The sequence below is a fragment of the Panulirus ornatus genome, chromosome 55, assembly GCF_036320965.1.
Source record: "Panulirus ornatus isolate Po-2019 chromosome 55, ASM3632096v1, whole genome shotgun sequence".
Lineage (NCBI taxonomy): Eukaryota > Metazoa > Arthropoda > Malacostraca > Decapoda > Palinuridae > Panulirus > Panulirus ornatus.
The window spans coordinates 20,265,106-20,285,227 of record NC_092278.1 but is presented as its reverse complement, the minus strand read 5'-3'; the positions used below and the strand labels follow the sequence as shown (position 1 = coordinate 20,285,227).

The window sequence follows — 20,122 nt, the reverse complement described above, 5'->3', positions numbered from 1 at the left end:
GGGTCGTGGTCGTCGTCTGTAGACGTGGTTGGAGGGTCGTTCTTGTTTTCCCAGCGGGGGAGGAGGGGTTGGGTCGTTCACTCGACGTCTCCACCCACGGCTGGCGGGCCATATCCTAGTCGTCGCCGACCACGACAAGGGGTCGTTCATATCCCCAGCCGTAGGTGGAGGGTCGCTCTTGTCTCCAAGCACGACTAGGGGGGGGCGATAGGTAGCGGGAAGGTGGTCGTTCTCACAGTCTACGACCTAGGAGCTAGGAATGTCGTTCTAGGTCGTTCATCGTCGTGGCTGGCGTACACTTCTCGTCGTCCGTCGTGTTCGTATCTAAACCAGCCACACTCACAAGTGGTGATTGATGGCTTGGAGTCGGGTCAAGTGTAGGACGACCAGAAACGCCCCTAATTCATAATATTAAATACATTTAAAAAAAAAATGGAACCATCCCGACTGCGCTTAACGACCATTACGGCGATAACGATAGTTTATCGCGGTGATTAAGACTTTAATGCGTCATCTGTAGAGTTTCAGGTCCAAGACTAGTATCATACAAGTGGACGCTGATTAACTTGTAAGTTACCAGGAGAGTATAAGTGGTACTGGGGGAAGGGATGTCTCCTCCCCCCCTCCCCGCATCTGTATCCACTGTACTGCTTTATCCTGCATCTGTACCGTTCTGGTTACAGGATGACGCCATACGTTACAGTGGGTTACAGTGGCTTGGTGGTGGCTGGGGATCGGCCACCATCGCTGCCTGATGGCGCGGCCCCCAAGTGACTGTTGCACGTACCACATACTGGCTGACTCCGGCCCAGGCACGCCCCAGGCTGGCTAGCTCGTGTGTGGCGTAGTGTGGTTTGGGGTATAGTCAGGTGTGTGTGTGTGGTATGATCAGGTGTGTGGGGGTATGACCAGGTGTGTGGTATGGTTAGAGGTGTGTGTGTGTAGTGGTATCGTGAGAAATGGGGTATGGTGAGATTATTTTTAGGAATAGTGCGTTATTATGTCTCATGGTAACGTTCTTACTGTGTCTGTGGTATAGTGCAGTATGGTGAGGGGTTTCGTTCCTGCCAGCGACTAACGCTAGGGCGCACAGGTAAGGCTGCTGGAGCGTCCACTTGCCAGCAAACACAGGTTTCCCATCATCTGGTCATAGTCGTTTTTGGATCTAAAGATAATCCGGATCCTTTTAAGTATTGAGGAAAACGAGTTTTTTTTTGTAACATTTCTCACAATTGACATTCTAAGATCGTCCAGGAATTAAGAGGACTTTGAACTAAAGTTTAAAAATGACATTATGACACGTTTTGCATATTTCTTTTTTTATTTTTAGGTTACTACGCCATTGAGTTTTAAAGATGCTATGCCGCAGAGTTTGCAAAGATGCAACACCATAGACTCGCTTTACAAGACATAATAACAAGGGCTTACAAGACGAGGATCCAGATATACACAAATCCCACAAATAAAGGACATTTTCACAAGTTTTTTGTCTTTTTTATACAATAATCTCTTTTACATTTAGTTAGAAAACAAAAAAAAAAAAACAGTTGAAGGCCTTATCCAGCTTGAGGGACCAGCCGTCAAGTTTAACATACTCCCAAGTATCTTATCTTGGTATCTTATCTTGCTCACAGTTCTGACAATGCGATAAACGATTCCTAACTCACCCGTGAACAATTGGCGCCTCGAGAACAACTGCTGAAGAACCCCGTTCACATGGGGTGGTCGGCAAAATAGCGGCGGACGGCGGAATTTGAGACTTTCCAAAGCAAATCTTTATTTCCCCTTCATCAGCCATTCAGAAATGACCCTCTCGTAAAGACAACTACGTCAAAGTGTCGAATATTTTCACGCCTATGATGAACAGACTCGAAAAAAAAAAGCATCTACTCTCTAGACTTCATCCAGACTCCTTCCTAATCCTAAACTTTGTATTTATTTCACGTAATGTAATAGTTATTAGCCAGCCATACTCACGTTGTGGAAGATCATTGATGTTATTCTTCGGCTGAGGAATTTTATCATCATAATTAACCAGAGGCGAAAGAATTGACATTTTTGTTCCTCTTCGTAATGATAAAAGACCCCAGTTTTGAACAGGAGGAAGGAAATGGGGATGGGGATGGACAAGATGGAAATGGATTAGTGTAAAGGGTTTCGGAAGAGTGGAATGCTTGCTCCTGGGGAAAGGGGGGACACAAGGCTGCTCTGCATGTCATCCCTGGGGATAAGTGAAGAAAGGATACTGCCCACGTCTCTCCTACGTGTGGCACAGGACGACTAAGGAGAGCTAGAGATGGGGATAAGGAAGTACTCCCCTCATGTATTATCACTTTCTAAATGTAGGAAAAAAAGGAAACACGGCAGGGATTTTTCTCCGGAGGCTCAGTCATCTGTCTGTTCCCAGTGCCACCTCGCATAGGAGGAAAAACAAACAGATGTATAGAAACACACACACACACACACACACACACAAGGAAATATTTAAGCAAGCTGTTCATATCCTACGTAGAGCCAGACCAGAATATATACTTCCCAGGTGTGGTCACCTCGCCTAAGGAAGCAAAAAGAGCTTATAGAGAAGGTCTAGATGAAAGCACCAAAGATGGTACCAGAATTAAGAGAGCTGAGTTACAGGGGAAGAAAGGTTGGAGGCCTTATGTTTACCCACCGTGGAAGAGAGAAGAGTGTCGGGTGACCTGATCATAACCTTTAAGCTTAAAAGAAAAAAAGAGAGAGAGATGGATGATGTGGAGAGTGAACAGTTCTTCGAGATAGGGGTAGAACAACTAGAGGACATAACAGATTGAGAATCTTGTAAACAAGGATGTAAAGAAGTATTTATAATGTGATAGGACTGGTGAATAGAACAGAACGACTGAGGACATAGTTAATGTAGACAACATCCACAGATTCTAAAAAGCTGAATGATAGTAGAAAATGTTCGAGAGATGGGGGGGGGGCCCACGAGTGTTGTGATCAGTTCATCCCTCACTCTTCTCTCTTCCAAGGCCGTCAAATTCAAAGCCTCCAGTCTTTCCCTGTAACTCAACTATTTTGATTCTGGTATCATCTATGTTGCTTTCCTCTGAATCTTCACTGTTAGCTCCCCGTGCTTCTTTAAGTGAGGTAATCAGAACTGAGAAGCATGCTCTAGTTTTGGCCTTATGTGAGATGCTACCGAATAGGTTGCAGAATATTTTCTTATCCATATACTTGAATGCGATTCTGATATTAGCTATCGGAAAGATGATCTCTAACTATTCTCCAGGTTAGGAAAGATGTCGACTCTCAAAGTCTTTCTCACACATAGATTCCTCCAGCATTCTTTCACTGTGACCCTAAGCAACTTTCCACCCCTTTCACCTCCCTACACAACCTTTGTATCATCTGCAAACGTAATGAGACAGGAGCCTATACCTTCTGGCAAGCGATTCATATAGATCAAGAAGAGTAATTGTTCCAAAACAGAACCCTGCAGCACTCCATTTCGAGATGGCTGCTCAGACATCCATTTTTTGTTCCCTTACCACTATAATGATAATCTTCTGTCCATCAAAGGAGTCTCCCTATTATTCCAACCTGGTGATCCCGAGTCTTAGATAGCCTCACAAGTGGTAGTGTCAAATGCTTTCAGGCAGTCCATATACAAACAATCCTCACAACCATCGTTTTTTGTTAGAGAGAGAGAGAGAGAGAGAGAGAGAGAGAGAGAGAGAGAGAGAGAGAGAGAGAGAGAGAGAGAGAGAGAGAGAGCTCACGCGGAAATTTAAAAAGCTCGTTTCGAATGACCTCCTTTCCCTGAAACTATGTCGTCTCTCTCGTAATTTCTCCTCCTCAGAAAGTCCTCCATCTGCTCTCTGACTTATCTTTTCCAGCACCATACAAACCACACTGGTTAAGAGGGGGACCACCGACTGGTCTAAAGTTCAGTTGCTCTTCCCAGTCTCCTTTCTCAGTGACCGGCACGGCATATACCCTTGTCCACCCACTCCTCTGGGACTGTGTATTTCTCCAACGATCTCAAACACTATTTCAGGAGGTTTGTGATACAAGTATATCAGCGAACATGTTCATCACAGATGGTGAAATCCTATGAGAATCATGAGCCTTGTATAGACCAAGACTTTTCTTGTATGTTGTTAATGTCCTTTTTATTATTTTTTTTAGATGTCTCAGCGTTTTCTGACACCTCCCCTATTATATCTCATTGGTGCTGGAGCGAGAGGGTCTTCCTCTGTCCCACACGCGCATTCTTACAACATCCTGAGCAATTCTTCTTTCTGAATCCCTCATCTAATTAGCTGCTTTTTAACTGACAAAATAATCCTGGTGAATTTGTGGAAAAGTACATTGTGTGTATGTGTGTGTGTGTGGTGTGTGTGTTGTGTGTGGTTGTGTGTGTGTGTGAAAAACTTCGTGACGTGATGTAACGATATGATTCCAATCCGGTTTTTAAAGATCGAAATCAAGGCGTCACGGTCTATTAGCTCTTCACCTGGTGTACTTACAGACCATTGTTGTAGCTCAGTAAACCCAACATGAACAATTTCTGGTGTAGACTGTTTACCTTACATTATAACCTCTCGCACCCTCTGCCAACATGCAGAGAGCTCACATATTTCTATTGCAATTGTGATGTATTAGAAAACTCCATTGAATTTTGCCAAAAGAAATAGAAAAAGGTTTTTGGTCAGTCTAAATGGGAATGGCACAGGAACAGAAATGAGTCAACGGGTAAATTTAATTACTGCCAGGTCTTAAAATGCATTTCCATATAGACTGATATATTAAGTATATGATGAATTAAATGTTTTGCTAGTTTTGGTAGAATTACATCAAGAGTCTTACAGAGTTGAGGCATTGAAAAGATTTATTTCATATGCTTTTGTTGATAAGTTTAGAATTTAGAACCAATAGACCATCGTTCTGTTTGTTTACATGAGTTTCGCGCCAAATAAGTAAACTCTTCCATAATAACATTTATATTGTGATGTTTTCTGTGTTGGGATTTGAACAGTTGACTCAGGGGAATGCATGATTCTTGGAATGGGATGAAGTACACCGTGTAAACTACATTCAAATGAAGAAGCTTGGAGTCGAGTAGGTGAATGTAGTGAACCGTCGAAGGTTGTTTTGGAAGGCAGGAGTTGCAAGGGTAGGTGAAGCAGACGTCAAAACCAGGTTTTGTTTCATTATAACTACAATGTCGGAATGATACGCATACACCAGAGTAGTTGGTTCGATTGTATTCATCCAAATGAATTTTAAATCATCCATATTTGAAGTGTTATTCATACCTGTCATTTCGTAGTAATGTATTACGAATACCATTAAGGTTTTTCTCGATTTGAGATTTTTATATATAGGTTAATGAGGTAAGGGTCAACTTTTAGCTGTCTTTTGGACGATGTTGACAATGATTCTGTCATTAAAGTATTTCATAAAGATATGTGTGCAACAGTGCCAAAATCATCTCGCTTGTGATGGACTTGATTATATAGTTGTCCTGCATATTATATTTTCCCACGACAGTTTGGTCGATGCTTGGTTACTTACAGCATAACTGTTATCATTTAATGATTAGAATCACTGTGGAGTTGAACTTTTTAAGATAAGGGTAATTCTTAAAATGATCTTGTAATTAGCTTAGAATTTGGGTTATTTGAGGCTACATCCAGTAGGCCTTTGGATCTAATTTATCTTAGTAAACCTGGTACCCTTGTGCTTGCCCAAGAGAAAAATTTTATACATATATATATATATATATATATATATATATATATATATATCTCACTTTTACAGAGCTCAGTAAGCTATAATCTGCGATGGACCTATAAAGGGCACGTATTTTGAGGGAATTGCAATGCACTCTGATGTCTCAAACTCAACGGCCTTAAGGCTGAGCCATAGCTTGATTGCGGGATTTACCAGATTTTGGATACTGATGTGACTAAAAGTAGCTCAGAAGAGATCAGATAAATTACAGTTTAACCTGTGGAGTTTTATATTTCCAAGATATAGAATTGTTTTTGAATGTGCATGAATAGTTGTAAGTAAAGTATCAGTTTAACCCTCTCATTCTGCTTCTTTATAGAATAGAATAAAAGTGGTATCATTACATTCTTTACACTTAGTAAAAGTGGGTTTGACTGGTGTTGCTTGATATGGAGCGGTTTATGTAAATATATGTCCCATGATGATAAAAGAACGTTGATGGGGAGGGCTGTGAAGATCCGGGAGAATGTGGGGTTAATATATTAGTGTGTGAAATAGGTAGAAATGAACAACCCCTAACCAGCCTTCCCCTAGCACCTTAGATCCGTATTCAAAATATGTCATTATTAATGTGGCCAGCCGATGATAACGGCATGGATTGACTGCTTCTGAGGTTGCTGAGTGATTGTGGTCCCAACTACCTTGTGTCATCTGTCAGATAACTCTAGCTGCTAGGGAAAGTCAGGTGAAGTTTTCATAGTTTCTGTTTGTCTTAACTGGTGTTTCACCAAAATTTTATGTTGATTAACCTCCTTGTTCTTTGTCCTCCCCACTTTCAATTCTTAATGTATGATGAAAAGAAAAATGGTTATTACTCATAAATGTGACACATGCCTGAAACTGATTGAAGGGAAAGAGCCATGCATATTGGCAAGGGTGGCATGATCACAAAATAGATTGTACAGAGAAATATGATAGAAATTGATGTATAAACAAGACTTTTAGGGATTTGAATATGCAAAAACTCGCTCAAGAAAAAAGGCGAAAAGTTTGTGCTCAATTCAGATCATATTTTCCATCTCGTAGCAATCAGTGGGTGTGTACAGCATCTATACTCAAACTATACATATGTTCTTCCACAGCTTAGGAACCGCAAGGTGTAAGGATTGTAGATAAAGAAAATAGAAAATATTAGAGAAAGGATAACATTAGGATTTTAATATTACAGCCTTTTTTAAGTGCCATCGGTGATTTTGTCTGTGTGAGGTAGTTAAGGACCTTTAACCTTTACAGTAACTTTGGTTATACAAAGTTTCTGAACACAAATGTATCAGGACTAAAGATGGCAGATTTCACTTTTGTAACAAGCTCATTTGAACGTGTGCAATTTATTACTTTTGTATCCCTCACCTTTGATATTTGCATAATCTTAATTGTGGAAGTCTAATATAGGTTAACACTTTGAAAAAAAAGGCTAATAGCTTATTTTGTTTTGTACTGTAGAGGTCAAGAATCCAGGATATGGAAATGAATTATTTGAGACAAGCATGTGGTTTGACAAGAAGTAATGAAGGAAATAATGAGGGGGTGTATAAGAGATTTGGTGTGGCAGAGAATGCAAAGAAAATTGATTGAGGAGTGGTAGGGATGAAATGTAATACTTTAAAGTGGTTTGGGCATGTGAAAAGAATGCAAGACATGGATTTTACAAGAAGTGTATGATAGTATGATTAAAGGGGTTGGTGTGAGAGGAAGACCACCTGTGACATGGGGAATTGGAATGGTAGGGTACTGGAGAAAGAGAAGTGTTCGAAGAATGTGTGAAATGGTGTATGTGAAGGTGGCACGTAAGACAGGGATAAGTGGATACATTTTCAGAGGCCACCCTTTGATAGGAGTTCCAGGAGGGAATGGTTGTCAAAGGTATAGATTAATAGATACTGCAGACTTATCCAAGGATGTCTGGTTTATGTAGTGCAGTCTGACTTGGGCAAAGTGAATAAGACCTTGGGATTGTTTCTGCCTTTTCCCTAGAATTTGTTTGAACATTTTACTATAGTCATTAGCAATAGCTGAATAGATGTTATCTTTCAGAGCTCTCAACACTGTTATTCTGTATTTGTTATCTATTTTCCTTCCAGAATTGTTTCAACATATCCAGCACAGAAGTTTCAGAGATGGAAGTAGACCAAGAAAATATAGAGAGTTTGGAATCACTTACAAACTTTGAGCAAGAGAAAGGAATTGAAAATGCTTCTAGCTCTGAGGATGAAGGAATTTTTTTATCTCATAATCCAAACAATGTCTCCTGTAATTCTGATGCAGAGAGTCATTCAAAAGAAGAGTTTAACAAAGAAGTGAAGAGTGTTACCCAGAAGCCAGAGCCTGAGTTTACCAGTGAAGTTACCCAGAAGCCAAAGCAGGAGTTTACCAGTGAAGTTACCCAGAAACCATTAGATGTTACTATTGATGCCAGTGAGCCTCAGGTTATGGTGTCAGATGACAGCAGTGATGATGATGATGTAAGTCGACGTTTATCAGTAGGAAGAAGGAAGGTGATAGTAGATTCAGATGATGAAGACTGTAATGTGCCTCAACTACCCTTCGTTAATGAGCCATCTTTAATGATTGCTGAGGATGATGATGATTGTGATGCTGTTGCTAACAGTGATAAGAGGAAAAGGATTATTAAGAAAGTTAATTCAGACAGTGAAGATGAAAGTACAGATTTATTTCTCAGAAGAGATTCTCCAGTGCAGCAATTACCTGGAGCATCACAGGTATAGTATTAGATTATGATAAGCCGCCAAAGCTTGTTAAATGTGTCTACCAGATTAAATGATTGTTTTATAAATTAAGAGCAAGTGATTTTTTGTTTTATCTTTTTTTATATGTTATGTAGACTTTATCTTTTACAGACGAGTCTCTTAAAAACCATGAATTTTTATTGATTAGCCATACTTTTGAGTGTGCATTTAACAGAATTACTTGAAAATGTGTGCTCAGGGAGGAGTAGGCATTACATCAAATAAAAATGTTGTAAGAACTTATATAATTAATGATTGTCAGCTTATTGTGGGGTCACTACCCACCTTTGCCACAGTGCATACTAATGCTTTTGCTCAGTCTTTCAAGTTAGTGTAGTTACGGAATAAGGTTTGCACATACATTGCTTTCTGATTATGCAGATTGTAAAACTATAGATTATAAGAACAGGGCTTTTGTAGGAGCCACCATATTGATTTGATTGGATTCTTTGGGGAGTCCGTATGGGCTGATTACAATGCAGGATATCAGAACTCTACACTTTCCTTTATATATTGTTGAGAAGGGAATTAAATTTAAGATACTCTGTTTATTCTTTATTTATCTCGGACTCTAGAATTGCTCAGAATGTAGAACATTTATGTTCTCTTATATTATTTTCCTCCAGACATTCGTGGCTCTTTTACCTTGAAAATATGCCATGACAGCATTGGACTTCAGGAAGGTCATTGAAAGTTTGCCCATGTGTCCTGCACAGGAAATCTGTGTTTACAAAAATATGCAAAAGTCCTTGAGCATAAGGGCTAACATCCCTAAAAAAGAGAAAGCCTGAACTCTAGTTCTGTCATAGAATTTTGAATGGCAAATATAGCCGTAATACATAAAAAGAGAGTAAGGCTGTTCCTTGCTTAATCTACAGTTCACTTGTATTAACGTCACACATCATTTGAAATATCAAAAAGTCATAAGATGTAAAATGACTTGATAGACTTGAACAATTTCCACAGCTCAGGATTTTACAGCCTGAGGGTAGGAAATTGTGCTTGTCGTAACTTCCCTAATCCCTAAAGTGAATTTATAGATGCTTTGAAGTATAAACTAATTGCTCATGTAATATGCATCCTCATTGCAGTAACCTTTCATGAATGTTATCATGGCACTGTAACACACAAAATGTATAAAATGGGAAAAGTTGGTAGAATGGGAAGACTATTCAACAACTTTGTAAACAGATCAGAGTGCATTGTAAACCGAGCAGTTTCTGATGCATCCTCAGGGGAAGACTTGTGAACTTCTTAAAGAATGACTGGGTACTTTCTTCTGATATGTACCAAACCAGTCACATTTCACAAAAAATTTAAAGCGTTAAACAGCCAGGTTGATCAGGTATTCATGAAGTAAATTTGTCACAGACTTGAGCTTTAGGGATAGAGGACAGCCTCCAAAACTGTGTAAGGTAAACAGATACTTTAATATAGATTTTATGATAGTAGTCTCAGACACTGAAAAGATCTGTTACATTTCAGAATATGTTTTGACATAGGAAAAATTAATACTTAGGAGGTATGAAAGAAAGTGTAACATCCAAACACTGAAGCACTGTTAAAGGCTTTAAATGACTTTTTTTGATAGTTAAGCAAAACTAAAATAATTCTGAGAGATGCCATATGCCTAATGCAAGAAGCCCTTGAAGTAGATAATGTTTTTTCTTGAACATTTTATTTCAGGGTAAAATTCCCTTACTTGCTTTGATAAATGATTGTGTCTTAGGTTCTCAGTTTGATATTGACATTTGATATTAATGAATCTATCTGAAAGATGAAATGAAGATAAAAATTTGTATTCACAGCCCCTCTATAAGTTTAATAGTGACCTGTTTGATGCTGAGTTGTCTGATGAAGACCAGCCAACAAAGAATTTAGAAGACTGTCTCTCTTCTGCAAAGCCACATGGAGATGATAGAGATAGTGATTCCATCAAGAAGAATAAAAAGGTATTTATTGGTTGTTCCATATATTGCATATTATGGACCTATAACAAGGGATGTGCATGATTAAAGAATGTAAAAAAGAAGTATAGTAACTCTGGAGAGGTTTTTATATCTTTATTGTCAAGGTTTTCTATTTACATGGGTTGGATCAAGTGCATGTAATTGCAGATTTTTCATGTGCATCCATAACATGTAGACTGTGATGAAGTTAACAGAGTTTTCTTCTTGAAAGAATTTCTTCTGATTCCTAGTTTTTCTCTTTTACTCTGATTTATGATTTTCCACTGGTGCACACCAATTGCTTCCAGCATGCTGTCAATTGTTACTTGTATGGTTTCTTGGTCTGAAATGCCCCAATTATTAGCAGATATGTCCATCTCTCTGATAGTCAGCCTTTTGTTGCTTGCCTTTAACATGATCTTGCCAGTCTTGTTTGTTTTGGGTGCCCATTTGTTTGGCTGCACATTTCCAATGACCTTAAATGTCTTTTCCCCAGGTTCCTTATATATCTGCTGTCTCAAATCAAGTTACATTACTGAGGTTATCCATCTCTTGTGCATTTTTTTCCCTGTACCTACAAAGACTTGTTACATCTCCGTATGTTGAAGTTAGAGGAAGTTTTCCGATCCATTAGATTTCTTAAACTCCACATTCCCTCCCATTCATTAGATTTCACAGAGCATTTTCAACCCTTCTTTTCAACAATACTCATGCTGCACTATTCCCGTAAAAACTCCCCTGCATTTTGTAGCCCTCCATTTACTCCATATATTCATAGCAACTATCCTAAAGCATTACTGTCAGTCCTGTCATATGCTTTCTCCTGGTCTGTAAGTGCCATATGATAGTCTCTCTTGCTCCAATTGTTTCTCGGGCTCTTCAGAGCAGGCATGTAGTCCACATGCCCTGTACCTTTCCTGAAGCCACATTCCCCCTGCTCATTGCATGACACTATATCAGTAACCACTCTCCCATACACCATAACAAATATACTCAACATACTTATACCTCTGTATGCAAGGCTATCACTATCTTCCATTTCACCATCTCATTTGCCATGACTCTTTTGCTCCAAATCCTACAAGCTAGGTGAAAGGATATCAGTGTATGACAAGAGCCAGTGTTCCCCAGCAGACAGACTAAAGGTTAAAAGGTCCTGTCTGTGATATTCTCGGAGAAAATATCTCATGTTCATGGGACACCACCTTAGGGAGAAAAGGTTTTTCATCTGTTACACCTTCATTTTTTTTCTTTCCTGACCTAAATGCATTTGGATTTCATAGCCATAAATCAGCATGGGGCAAGTACTCTGTACAAACCTCTTACAAGTGCAGCACATGAATTTTTCTCATTTACCAGAGCTTTCAGTGCTTCTAATTTTTTCCTTCATATGACTACTTTCCACATCAGCTTTCCCAATACCATCCTCAGTAAACTTTGCTCCTAGATTTTTAATCTTATCCACTATTTCTTGCTCTTCACCATGCATATTGATCTTTCAGGCTGGCCTCCCATCCTTCTTAGAAACCAACATCATCAAACTAGCCTGCTCTTCTACCCAACTCTCTTTCAGAATTAGATGAAAGCACAGCATCATGTGCATGCAACAACTGCAGCATTTTTCATTAATTTTTTCCATGGTTAAGTATCATGCCATAATTACCCCATCTTGTTTTCAACACATGCATTGCCCCATCCATGAAAACATTAACTAACCATCTATCAGACATAATTTATGCACTTCCACATTAGTTTAAACCACTCAGTCCTACCATCACTTTCTCACACATGTACTACTTTCATTATTAAACCTCCAAATGGCTTTCGTCAGTCTACCATTAACACCATATAGAATCAGACTTTCTAAAATATGCTTTCTTGTTTATACTATCCCATGCCTTTCTTTTTTATCCAGAAATGTTGCATATGTCTTCTCTTTCAAAACATATTGTTCCAGTCCTTGGTTGGGATTTTGTTCAGTAGATTTGCATGCTAGGCAGATATATTTTCATACTTAGGTAAGTAGAAAGATAGTTTTGAAACATGCAAGGATGAATCTCTTCAAAAGCACTTTATGTCCACCTGGTCCTTCACTGTTACCTGTTTCATTTGAATTTCCCCATACAGCTGCATTCAGTGATAAACTTAATTTTTTTTTGCTCCATTTACACACCTTTTCCCTTGTTCTATTCCATATTAGTAAATTCGTTTTTTTTTTTTTTGTACCAACTGTATTTTGTTTTGTATCTCATCAAGTCTCTTTCAAAATTATTGGTATATTTTCAAGCGTTCATTTTTATCGCTAATTTCCTTTTTGTGAGGATAGCTCTTGAAAAATCTTATCCCAGGCTTATCCCAGGCATTACTTGTTAATTGCCCTTCTATGTGAGTACTAAACAAGTTTAAATCAGCATGTACTCGACATTCATTTCACTGATTGGACCTGATTTATATTTTAGCAAGTGAAACATCGACCTCCATCTTTTAAGGAAAAACAAAAGGAAGTTATAGAAATACACAGTGAGACACAGCGAATGGTACGAGAATCACATGTGTCTTTGCCGTATCACAAACCTAAGCAAAGAACCCTTTCTGAGTTTCTTAACAGGTAAGATAAATGTTAATGTGAATAAGAGCAAGGTTATTAGGTACAGTAGGGTTGAGGGTCAAGTCAATTGGGAGGTGAGTTTGAATGGAGAAAAACTGGAGGAAGTGAAGTGTTTTAGATATCTGGGAGTGGATCTGTCAGCGGATGGAACCATGGAAGCGGAAGTGGATCATAGGGTGGGGGAGGGGGCGAAAATTCTAGGGGCCTTGAAGAATGTGTGGAAGTCGAGAACATTATCTCGGAAAGCAAAAATGGGTATGTTTGAAGGAATAGTGGTTCCAACAATGTTGTATGGTTGCGAGGCGTGGGCTATGGATAGAGTTGTGCGCAGGAGGATGGATGTGCTGGAAATGAGATGTTTGAGGACAATGTGTGGTGTGAGGTGGTTTGATCGAGTGAGTAACGTAAGGGTAAGAGAGATGTGTAGAAATAAAAAGAGCGTGGTTGAGAGAGCAGAAGAGGGTGTTTTGAAGTGGTTTGGGCACATGGAGAGGATGAGTGAGGAAAGATTGACCAAGAGGATATATGTGTCGGAGGTGGAGGGAACAAGGAGAAGAGGGAGACCAAATTGGAGGTGGAAAGATGGAGTGAAAAAGATTTTGTGTGATCGGGGCCTGAACATGCAGGAGGGTGAAAGGAGGGCAAGGAATAGAGTGAATTGGAGCGATGTGGTATACCGGGGTTGACGTGCTGTCAGTGAATTGAATCAAGGCATGTGAAGCGTCTGGGGTAAACCATGGAAAGCTGTGTAGGTATGTATATTTGCGTGTGTGGACGTATGTATATACATGTGTATGGGGGGGGGGTTGGGCCATTTCTTTCGTCTGTTTCCTTGCGCTACCTCGCAAACGCGGGAGACAGCGACAAAGTATAATAAAATAAAATAAATCTCTCATAACTACCGTAATACTAGTATGTGTAGAAAGCATGATCCTTAAAGTAGCTTTGACAGTTTAGTATGATTTCAGTAATACATTACCATGTGGACTTGACAAATTGTATTTACCAAATAATGTAACTTTTCTGAGAGTTTCTGTGCTCTGGTGGTGAATATGTAAGATACTTAGTTTCTTCCAAAGTGGTAAGGAAGGTCAATGATCCTGTCATTTGTAGAGTTTCATAATTGTTGACATCAACAAAATGCAGTATTTATTCTCTTCCTTAAAAGTTATATTTTTGTTCCTCCCACTAAGTTTTTCAGTATTTGCATGTTTTACTGTTTTACAGGAGGAAGAAAACCTTGCTTCCAAAGACAAATAAGCGAAGCAGTCTCAAGATGAGCATGCGTGACATGGCAACACTAAGGTGGGCTGAATATTTTTCGTATTGAGTAGCCTGTGTAAATATTTACTTGTACCTGTATACCCATTTGAGTATATGTAAATGTGTGTTGTTTGAGTACTGTTTGTGTGTTACAAGGAGAGATATTTACACTCATCTTGCTGTGTCTCTTAACCTTGTACATATACCATATTTGGTGTTACCTTAAGACTTTTTTCAGGAGCTCCTGCAGCTCCAGACTGCTTTACATTCAGGACAAACAGCTTTAGCTCTTTCGAAGTGTAAAATTCTTTGATGAATTTATACTTGCATTTGTCATCTAACAAAAATACTGTTGTGTAACCTCAAGGACATGAAGTATAAATGACACCAAAATCAGGATTTTTCTCATCGATCATTGCTTCTGTCTCTTTATACTTTTCATCCTGGTTGCACCCATGCACATTCAGACACCCCAGTCTGGGCATTGAGGAAAGAATCTTCACTTGGTTCCTTCTGTTTCATTTTTTTTCTTTTATGTGATAAAACAATAGGGAAGGGTTTTCAGCCTTCTACACTTGCCCTGGTGATCACCTAGATGATATATAGGAGATACATTGGTAGTATTCTTACTTCTCTAATGTGAATGTAGCATTTTTCAGTTGTATTCATTTTTGTATAGTTCTTTATGCTGTAGTGTTGATGTTTGTGCCTGTCATATTAATTAGCCAGGCATTCCCAGGCCTAGATTTGACTTAACCAATGTGTGACCATTCATCAGTGACAAACATAAATGATTAGAGAAATGGTGACCTCATCCTTTAAATTTTGTTTTTTGATAGATTATTGGAAGAAAAGAAGAAAGAAGTTGAAGAATTTTATAAGTCTGATTCAGACCAAGAGGATCCATATGACATGGACTGGACACCAGACAATAAGGCTCAAAGTCAAGAGACATCATCAAGTGAAGTTTTGGATGTGGGAGGTGACACACAGGCAGACATGACAGACAACAAGAGTATTCTTTATCCTGGTGATGAACTTCCTGATCTTTCTCAGGTAACTGATTCCACACCAGATATGGAGATGAGTGAAGTTTCTACTCTGGGAGCACAAGAAACTCATAAAGAGAGTGAATTACTTCCTACACAAGTAAGCGAGGAGCTTACGATTAGTGGAGAAGGTCCATTGGTAGAATCATGTGATAATAATGATGAATCAGGTATCCTCGGTGATGTTCCCTCACTCTATGAAAATTTAGCAAGGGAAAGTGAAAATGATACCTCTGCTCCTGCAGAATCAAATGCAAACCTTGTAGATGGGGGGACGCTGAATAAGAAAAGCCCTTCTGAGGAAGATGAAACCTGTGTTGTAAATGCTGAGGTGAAGGAATTTGGTGGAGGAGAATTTTTGCCTCTGTCGGCGGAGGATTCAGCTCAAATTTCCACAGATGTAATGACAGATGAAAATACTAAGACTGATACACCAAAACTTAATTTACTAGCATCTAGGTTACCAGACCTGGACCTAAGCAAGATTATAAAGGAGACACCAAAGCTTAGTCTTGGGGGAGATGATGATTTCATTGACCTTGAGGAAACAACACCTAAGAATACATCCGGGGTGAACGAGCTGATGGATCGTTTTGTGAAGCATTCAAATACCAAAAGGAAACCTTCAGAGAAGAAGCAGGTGAATCTTAGGTAAGATATTAAGGTTAAATTGTTTAATGTGTACATAATTGTACCTTTTAGGTGTACCAGAAAAAATAGAAATGTAATGGATGATTTTTAGCCCATTAGTTATGTATGTAGAGAAATAAAGATACACATGGTACTTTGAAATTTGTGTAACTTTGAACATGGTTGTTGTGTTGACAAAGAGGGTAATGACAGAGTTTAAGAGTATAAAGCAGCAGAATGCTTAAGTGAACATGAATAAAAGTAAGGTCATGAGGTGCAGCCACGGGGCAAGATAGGATGGTTTGAGTGAGTTTTAACGAGAAAGATCTAGAAGAAGTAGATTGCTTTCATACCTGGAATTGGGTGTGAAAGCATATTGTACCATTAGGACTGAAATATGTCACAGGGTGGAAGACGAGATTATAGGCCTTTTTTCATTAAAAAGCATATGGAAGTAATTGCAGCAGATTTGTATGGATGTGACTTGGGCCTTAAATGCAAACAGAAGGGAGAGGGTGGATGTTGCTGTGAATGAAATGCCTGAGAACCGTGTGTGGTGTGAAGCAAGTTGATAGTGTAAGAAATTACATTGTCAGAGAGAAATGTGTGTATGAATGCAATCTGATTAAGAGCAGGGCTGGATTCAAACTTGTAAGAGCTCTGGGACAAAACTTTTAGGGGACCCAGCTATCAGAATTTTAGTGTCAGATTATCAAATAATGTTGATATATGTAAATGTTTGTATGAACATTCTTCGCACTAATCTTGGCATACAATGGCCAGTCAGCAGCACGCCTTTTTAAAAGGTATATGACATATTGCAAGCATTGCAGTCTCTTTTGTTCGTATCAAATTTTTTATTGGTCATTTCACTGAGGGCCATCGGTCTGTTAGGTCTAAAGAGGAAAAAGAAAACCTATTAGTTATAGTTTTGTGACATAATTTCTCATCTCTGTTTTTGATTAGTGAATGCTGTAGCTTATTCATCCTTAAATTACACAGTATTCAATTCAGTTCTAGTAAATTTCATTGATATTTCTAGATGCTTATAATCAAAATGATATTGCTTACAGTGTTGTGAGCAAGGAAAAGAATGCTGAAGGTGAAGAAAAGCTTGTAGCATCAAATGTGATTGTTACTGTGGACGCAGAGGAAGACGATCAGGTCAGCTAGAGATATTTTTTTTAACTGTCCCAATGTAAGGGTCATAGTGAAATTAAAATCATCGTATGCATTCTGCTTTGTAAGGTTGCTTATCTCATTTTGCATGTCAGTCCTCAAGTTAAAGGTAAAAGACTGTCCCAAAATTAAGTTAACTGCATAGTTTTTAATGATATTCTAAGATTTTTTAAATGTACATTATTGAGCATAAGGGAATGTTGGATGGTTTTTCATTTATGTATATGTATGTAGCAACCACAAACACCAATCCCTGTCATGTGAGCATCTAACTTGTTGCTTTGGTATTTTTTCCCCAAACAGTTTTGCATACATAGCTTTTTGAAGACTTTGGAGAATTCAGTTGAACTTTCCACGTATGATATTTGTTGATATGCATGTTTACATTTGATGTCTCTGATGCTCAGTTTTCTGCAGCACATCAAATGACTCATACAAATCTTTCTGTGCATCTGTATCTAAGCTCAGTAGGCCACAAAACCAGGGATGACAGAATAGGACAGATAATGAAACAGGTAAGGTAGCTTCACTCACTTATTCATTTTTATATTAAGACACCAGAAGTTTACATAACATTGTTACAGGTAAATACTCATAACTTGATGTCTTCATACAACCTAATGGTTAGAATTCTGTTTTAGCCCACAGATACAGTTCCTGGAGCTCGTTTTGTGTTGCTGAAGACAGCTCTGCAAGCAAAAATTAGAGAGCAGCGTGAACGAGAGAGAATAAGAAGGGTCAAAGAGAAGCAGTTTTTGGAGACAGAACAAGTTATCCAAGGTAATAGTCTTCCTTATGATTGTAGCCAAAATTAACCTGTCATTCCAAACTAAGATCCTCAATAGAAGTTCAAGTTACTTTTATGATAAAGTCAAATGCTGATGGCCTTTCCACTTATGTTATTGATACACCTACATGTCTTTGAATAAGTTAGTTGATTTTTAGCTGCACACCGTATCTTCGCAAGTTTTCCAAAAACATTCAAAGTTTATGTGTGTTATATATTGATTGATTGACATGAAACAGACGAAGAATGGCCCATCCACTCATATACACACACATATTATTATTATTATTATTATTATTATTATTATTATTATTATTATTATTTTGCTTTGTCGCCCATACACGCACATATACATACATATACATATTGTATACATACACATACAAAGACATATACATATATACACATGTACATATTCATACTTGCTTGCCTTTATCTTTTCCTGTCACAACCCTGCTACACAGGAAATAGCATCGCTACCCCCTGCTTCAGCGAGGTAGCACCAGGAAAACAGACAAAAAGGCCACATTTGTTCACACTCAGTCTCAAGATGTCACATGTAATGCACTGGAACCACTCTCCCTGTCCACATCCAGGCCCCACAGACCTTTCCATGGTTTACCCCAGACGTTCCACATGCCCTGGTTCAGTCCATTAACACTATGTTGACCCTGGTATACCACATCACTCCTATTCACTCTATTCTTTGCACACCTCTCACCCTCCTATATGTTCAGGCCCTGATCACTCAAAATCTTTTACACTTCATTCTTCCACCTCCAATTTGGTCTCCCACTTCTTGTTCCCTCCACCTCTGACATATATATCCTCTTTGTCAATCTTTCCTCACTCATTCTCTCCATATGTCCAAACCATTTCAAAACACCCTCCTCTGCTCTCTCAACCACACTCTTTTTATTTCATCACATTTCTTACCCTTTCATTACTTGCTCAATCAAACCACCTCATACCACATATTGTCCTCACACATTTCATTTCTCACATCCATCCTCCTCTGTACAACCCTATCTATAGCCCATGCCTCGCAACCATATAGCATTGTTGGAACTACTATTCCTTCAAAGATACCCATTTTTGCAATCCTAGATAATGTTCTCTCCTTCATCACATTCTTCATTGCTCCCAGAACCTTCGCCCCCTCCTCCACCCTGTGACTCACTCTCACTTCCATCGTTCCATCTTCTGTTAAGTTCACTCCCAGATATCTAAAACTCTTCACTTCCTCCAATTGTTCTCCATTCATACTTACATCCTAATTAAGTTGTCCCTCAACCCTACTGAACCTTATAACCATGCTCTTCATAGGTATAATTGATTTTATTCTTATTTTAAGGAAATTATAAGGGAAAATGTATTTTTACTCTTCTACATCTTTATTGTTATCTTTCGTTATTTTCCCCAGCATTAGAATCTCCCACATTTGAAGCAACCAGAGGACAGAGTATGTATGTATTAGTAAACAAATTTGCCAATCATGAGCATTCTGAATTTTTAAGATTAGTTGCTTCTCAGGCTAAGCAAGAAATTTTGTACATAGTATTTGTTGAGTCATATTTTTTTTATTTTCAAGTAGACAGTTTGTACTTATCTCACCTTTTTTATGAGGCAGTTTTTTATGCCTTTGTTTAGATTTTTTTTTAAGTGGATACTTTTTAACATTTACTTCAGTGCATATTAGGAATGACACTTACTTGAACTTAAATACATTTTTGTTGGAGTAGCCGTACTTTAACTTAAGTAACAGAGTTTGGTACTTGACTTTTTCAGATGATAATGATCTCCCAGATGAAGAAGCAGAGCTCACTGACCAGAGTGAGACAGAGTATGAAACAGAATCTGAACCTGAAGAAAATGATATCATTATTAAAGATAGAAAGCACAAGAAATGTAAGTATGTAGATGATGAAGCAGAAGAAGAAGAAGATGAAGATATGATTGATGCTGATGAAGGTGATAACAGTGAAGATGAGAATGATAACCGGTATGTCCCTGTCATAAACTACAATTAGTTATTGTATTGGAAGCATATAATTTCTAGTTGATGCTTACTAGTTAATTTGTAGGTTGTAAATATGTAACTCATTACCAATGGTAATTTATGTGGAAATAAC

At 38.5% G+C, this 20,122-nt stretch overlaps 1 protein-coding gene across 4 annotated transcripts in view; it reads left to right on the top strand.

Annotated features, from left to right (window-relative positions):
- The window catches only part of LOC139765502 (claspin-like), a 228,349-nt gene that overhangs the window by 183,981 nt on the left and 24,246 nt on the right, over nucleotides 1–20,122 (top strand). For 2 of the 4 annotated variants that reach the window (XM_071692979.1, XM_071692976.1), the window contains exons 1-9: nucleotides 4,916–5,158; nucleotides 7,860–8,498; nucleotides 10,334–10,477; nucleotides 12,934–13,082; nucleotides 14,310–14,387; nucleotides 15,185–16,045; nucleotides 17,098–17,188; nucleotides 17,845–17,983; nucleotides 19,779–19,992. In XM_071692979.1, the coding sequence (XP_071549080.1) occupies nucleotides 7,896–8,498; nucleotides 10,334–10,477; nucleotides 12,934–13,082; nucleotides 14,310–14,387; nucleotides 15,185–16,045; nucleotides 17,098–17,188; nucleotides 17,845–17,983; nucleotides 19,779–19,992 (2,279 nt within the window). In that variant the 5' untranslated portion in view covers nucleotides 4,916–5,158; nucleotides 7,860–7,895. Of the gene's footprint in view, nucleotides 1–4,915; nucleotides 5,159–7,859; nucleotides 8,499–10,333; nucleotides 10,478–12,933; nucleotides 13,083–14,309; nucleotides 14,388–15,184; nucleotides 16,046–17,097; nucleotides 17,189–17,844; nucleotides 17,984–19,778; nucleotides 19,993–20,122 lie in introns of those variants that run through there. The other 2 variants (XM_071692977.1, XM_071692978.1) reach the window with 1 other exon arrangement.